The sequence below is a fragment of the Cyprinus carpio genome, chromosome A5, assembly GCF_018340385.1.
Source record: "Cyprinus carpio isolate SPL01 chromosome A5, ASM1834038v1, whole genome shotgun sequence".
Classification (NCBI taxonomy): Eukaryota; Metazoa; Chordata; class Actinopteri; order Cypriniformes; family Cyprinidae; genus Cyprinus; species Cyprinus carpio.
The window spans coordinates 8,616,775-8,622,774 of NC_056576.1; the positions used below are offsets into that span (position 1 = coordinate 8,616,775).

The following is a 6,000-nucleotide window of genomic DNA, read 5'->3' on the forward strand; positions in this document are numbered from 1 at the left end:
TTTTATTAGTAGTAGTTATCATAGTTTTACCCTGCTTTTCATGATCCATGAGAACCACTGCTTTTAAAACCCGAGTACAATTTACACTTCAGTACAGTTCTTCTAAAGAAATAGAAAATAAAAAGATTGTGGAACTATGTCCTGTAATTCTTTTTAAGAATTGGACATTGAATATCTGCCAGCTGTCGAGCAGATCAGGCCATATTAACAGTAAAGAACAGCTTCAATATTTCTGTACCAGCACCTTTAAAAAAAGAACTAATGCTACTGTAGATTACTGACTAACTCACAGTCCTTCAAAGCCACATGTAAAGCCATTTAGACTGTATTTTACCTTGTCACTCTCTGAGTAAGGGTTGTTAAGCACCGTAGGCATGTTGTCCTTTCTCCAGAGGTCATCAAACACTCTGTCGTTATCCGACGCCAGCTGGGCGTTCTGTCCATTTCCCACACCAAGGTCTCTGAAAGTCACAAACAGCTCAAACATCAGCGGTCTAGATGTATGTACAAGGACTCAAAAACATTCAATTATATTATTTTATGTCTTCTGTATATTACTTTGCAAACTTTTACATTTATGTTCTAAACTGAAGGAATTGGTCAAAAAAAATCTGTCATAAATAAAAACATGCCTCAGATACGGACCGTAAAGCTTAACTTCAATTTCTCTGAAACATTAATGTCCCAAGGCTACCAGTGTGCCTCAGTTATATTCATTCTCAAGTTATTGCATAATCAGATTTATCTAGTGCCCAGATACTCAAACAATAAACCATGCTATCCGAAGTATAACTTATAATTAAAAAGTGTAAAAAATCACTTACAGAACATTTTTTTTCTAGCTGACGTTGATGGGACTCATAGTAACACATTCATCACAAATGTGAGAAGAGTGAGAGAAGCTTGATTTGTTTTGGACGAAAGGCTGCCATCTCTGTTCACCAGTCAGATTAATATTCCAAGCCTTATTATAATTGGTTTAGTTCTTCTAATACAGAAAATAAATCTGGTGTGTACTTTTTCAAATAATAAAACACTCAAATGTTAATCATTGCTCTGTTTGTTTGAACATCCAGACTTGTCCGACAACAGCAACTAGTAGTCAACCAATAGTTTGGGGTGGGACTATCTGTTTAACTGACCAAGCTGGCAAAAAGGAAGTGTTCTTGAAACCTGTTTGAAATCAGTAAATATTTTTACACACTTCATGTTTAAAAGGACAGTTCACCCAAAAATGAAAAATTCTGTCATTAATTACCCTCATGTCGTTCCAAACCCGTGAGACCTTTTTCATCTTCGGAACACAATTTAAGATATTTTTGATGAAATCCCAGAGCTCTCTGACCCTCCCATAGACAGCAAGGGAACTACCATGGTCAAGGCACAGAAAAGTACCAAGATGATTGACAAAGTAGTCCAATGTTAGAAAGCTATGAGAATACTTTTTTTGTGCAAAAAAAATCCCAAAATAACGACTTCATTCTACATTTTCGTCTCTACTGCGTCACTTGTGGACGCGTGTTCATGACAGTACCATGGAGGAAGCATGTGGCGACGCTGGCGCTGACCCAGATCCGGTGTGATGACATTGCCACCACACCCTTTTCTGTGCCTTGACCGTGGTAGTTCCCTTGCTGTCTATGGGAGGGTCAGAGAGCCCTCAGATTTCATCAAAAATATCTCAAATTGTGTTCCGAAGATGAAAAATGTCTTACAGGTTTGGAACAACACAAGGGTGAGTAATTAATGACAGAATTTTCATTTTTGGATGAACTATCCTTTTAAGCTAGATAACACTTCAATGTTAATCTACTATTTTAAATACATTTTATTATGCGCCCAGGAAAAATCATAAACTTGAATGATTAAAATTGAGATGCCATTTGCGTCAGGATGAGATGTGCTGAAAATCTATTCACTTAGTGTCATTTAAACTTATATTTTGAAGATAAATTAATATTTTAAATTTCATTATTTAAAAAAAAAAAAAAAATTTGACTTTGGAAATTAAGTTGAGTTTGGAAATTAAAGTTTGGTAAATGGATTTGGTAAATCTATCCCATTTAAAAGTAACATACCACCTAAACGGAAACCCGAGGCCTAAAAGCTAGATAAATTTGGGATAAAATGCATTTGTTGAAGCAACCATTCCATTTTAGCTATTCATCATGACTTGTTTTTCACGGGACTCATACCTAAACACTCCACACTGCAAGTGCTAGGCTGTACCAGGTGAGCTACTGAGCAAGTTTACCATGAAAGAAAAGTCATATAAATGGAGCTGGTTATGTGATGTAGACGTAAAACTGTATTAGTTAATAATTCACTATGGTAAAAGCCTTTAGTGTTCATAACACAGTATTGTGGGAAGAACTGCACAAAAATAACTCTTTATTAATTGATTGTTTGTCCTTCCAAATCATAATTTGTGTGAAATTAATAAACTCTGTTGGTGTTTTACTGCCATTAGTGTTTATTTCAGTTGGAAACTGCAGAGAGTTGTATTGAAATAATTTTGGAGTTTTGTACTAAGACATCACTCACCTCTCCACCTGTACTTCAACATCCTTCCTCTCTACGGCTCTCTGACCTTCTCCATTGACCTCTTTTTTACTGTTCTTGATGAGCTTCAGCACTGGCTCGATCTCCTTCAGCAGGTCGTTGTTCTCCTCCACCCCATTGAGGAGAAGGGCTGAATGGCCTCCTTCTCTGAGCAGAGAGTCCTGGGCCAGCAGGGGAATCAGGGGTTTGCTCTCCCGTGGGTCTTTCCTGGGAGTAGAGGAAGAGGACAGGTTCTCTATGGCCCTGAGCTCTTTGGTCATGTTGGGGCTGAGAGGCAAACATCGTTCACACGGCCTGCTCTGAGGGGGGATAACAGGCCTGGTGACCCGAACTGTTTTGGTTTTCCCGTCACTGCTCAGTGTGGTCTCCAGGTGAGTGGTAAAGCCCTCGGGTCCGCGGAGGATGAGGACGGCGTGGCTCTCGGGCGACACGTTCTTTAGGGTCTCGAGCGCACGTTCGTAGCTCAGGTCCACCAAAGGCTTGTTATTCACGGCCAGGACGATGTCGCCGACTTGGACCAGCCCACATTCCTCCGCCGCCCCACCCCGGATGATGTCAGAGATGATGACGGGCGGCTTGCACACACGTTGTTTGACCAGAAAGCCCAGCCCACCGATCTTTCTTTTGAAGAGGCGCACTGAGATGATGTTGGGCTGCAGCTGACACACGCTGGGCTCAGATTCCTGCATTGTGTCTTGCTGTGCGTCAGATCTGCGATTGAGTTAAATGTGACAAAGGAGAGCAACATGTCAGATGTGTCAACCAAGGCAGGCGAAGACATGAAGAGATGGAAGACAATACTGGCTAGCAACATTTACTTTGCATTCTACTAACTGCATCCTGTGACATTTAAGAAAATATTCAGACCATTAATAAAGTCTAACTACGTCAGTAGTAAAAATTGGTTTGCAGGAATAGTTTGACCAAAAATAATTGATTCTAAACATGTATGATGTCATTTTTCTCTGGAACAAAAACAAAAAAACAGCATAAAAGTAGTCCATATGTCTCATTCTATATATTCAAGGCTTTAAAGTCTGATTTGTGAATGAACAGTTCTTTTTCAATGAACTGTTGATTGGAATCACAAATCAGACAGAATGATTTGTTCACAAATCAAACTGATCTGGTTTAAATCACTGACTCAGTGATCAGGTTCTTGAATTATAAGCTCACTTGAGGGGAAGATTATCTGAATAAAGTTCATTAGTCAGTTATTTCTCATACAAGATAAACTATCATACAGCTTCATACAGAGCATACTGTGAGATTCTTCCAAATTCTGTTGTTGTTGTGAAATATAACAACAGCATGTGGGTTTGAAACTACACGAGTGTGGGTAAATAATGACTGACTTTTCTTTTTTGGATGAATTATTGCTTGACTTTGAATGCAAGACATTATTGGTAAAAAAGAGTCATTCAGTCGAAACCTTCACAATAAATTTTTGTTAACAATTTCAATGATTGAGTGGTGACTCATATCACAGTGTACAAGCTTTGAATGTAGATTTCAATTCACTTTTTCCTTTCTGTTGACAAGCCAGTAGCATTTCCTCCATGTGCATCATTCTCAGTCTCAACTAAACGTTCATGTAAGAAACACTTTAATCTACAGTCCTCCAGCATCTCGCCTTTCTTGGCAGCATGAAACGCATATGGCCTCGTGTGAACAACTATTGTCCAATTCTGTCAAAATGCGACATTACTAATTCAGATTTAGTGTCATGGAGAGAATCATTACAACTGCAGGGACTGTTTTGTAATAAAGAATAAGCAAAGGCACAGCTAATAACTTTCAATTGCACTGCATGATATTCACAGCATGATCTATTAGTGTCTTGTTTACAATAACTGAGTAACTGTTTGTGAATGATACAATAAAACACATTGAGAAAATTATGGACTATGCATGTCGAAGCTCTTAAAGAGGCACACTACATTCCTCATTCAGTATTGACATTTTGGTGGCAGTGAAAATGTGCTTCAGTGGTGTTATTAATTTAAAATATGATTTCACATGACTAAATCAACATGGCCTCATCGATCAAAGCAATTTATCTGTCAGATCAGGTAGAAACAGCTCCTGCTTTTCCAAACAGACATGTATTGGTGAATCTTGTGATATTTTTCTTACAATAGAATGCTTTACAAAGAGATATGAAATTATATTTCCCACATTTTAAGTAAGCTTTTTTTTATTATTATCAGAAAAAGATGTTTTGCACACATATTGTGTGGTCATTTTATATTTAATAACGCTAATTTAATTTAGTATGAAATTAGTTAAACATTAGAATAAAATGATTAGATAAATCTTAAGCAGGCTACAGATATTAAAATAAAAAAGGGTGAATAAATATTACACCTAGTGCATGCTTTAAACCAGTTTAAGTTGCATTTTCTTAATGTAGAACGATTAAAACACGTTGACAATTCTCAAAAACTTCACATACAGAAATTCCTATTTCAAAACAAACAAAAACACATGTGCATCAACTACTGTCTGTATGCAGGAGTTAACAGAAGCACTGACCTGCAGCATGCATGCATGTTCAACAGGACACACCAGTTGCTCCTGAGCGCTATGTAACTCCACATGCTCATTTCACAAATCCTCGTCGTTATATACAGCATGCATTTCCAAAAGCATGTGAAATGATGAATGCTAAAATATACTTTTGATAGTAAAAAAAAAAACAGCAATGCAACTTACCTCTCCACTTTGAAATGCTGTAAATATCGCCTCAAACAGTGTGGTTATCCCCTTGCCAATATTCCGATGGAAGGTTGAGACTTTTCTCCTGGTGTCCCACTCAGAAGACGCGTGACATGTCTGAGCGAGCCGCTGTATAAACAGGCAGCGCGTGAGAAGCTGTGCTCTCCTGCCGCTCCGCTCCTGTACGCGAGCATTTATTCCGCGCGCACTGCTGTCATTCTATCATCCATCCCTCCCGACGCTCTGCCTCCCTCAATGGGAGGGTTTTACAACCCCAGAGCTCTGGCATCTATGGGAATGAGTGATATTTGCACATCTTTATATTAAACAAGATTATGCGTAGAATAGAAACCATCTAAAATTAAAGTAGAAATGAACATTTTCATATTCGAAACAAAGGGGAACCATCAGTTTCAGTTTTTATATTTATTTGTTTGTTTGTTTTTGCATTGGTTCATTAATTGCATTTTCAAATTTCGAATGCTTTCGTGTTTCTTATTGCTTCAAACCTGCAGCGTGCATGTTGAATTATTTATTTGTGAAATTATTAAATATAGTAATATTCCATCAAAAACATTTAGCCCAACAAATCACCAGATATTGCAACAAAATGTTACATGACTCCATGACTTACCCTTAACCTGAAAAAGACAATTCATGCATGTTACAGCTTTTTCAAATGTTAAATTAAATTAAGTAAAGTAAATTCAGTGTTTCCTG

The 6,000-nt window shown here is 37.8% G+C and overlaps 1 protein-coding gene across 1 annotated transcript in view; it reads right to left on the reverse strand.

The window, feature by feature from the left end:
- Positions 1–5,516, reverse strand: part of LOC109079125 (nitric oxide synthase, brain-like) — a 45,679-nt gene extending 40,163 nt beyond the window's left edge. Inside the window, exons 1-3 of the mRNA XM_042752931.1 lie at positions 5,278–5,516; positions 2,545–3,273; positions 335–461 (exon numbers count right to left, since the gene is read on the reverse strand). Of these exons, the coding sequence (XP_042608865.1) occupies positions 335–461; positions 2,545–3,251 (834 nt within the window). The 5' untranslated portion in view covers positions 3,252–3,273; positions 5,278–5,516. The remainder of the gene's footprint in view (positions 1–334; positions 462–2,544; positions 3,274–5,277) is intronic.
- Positions 5,517–6,000: the final 484 nt, after the last annotated feature.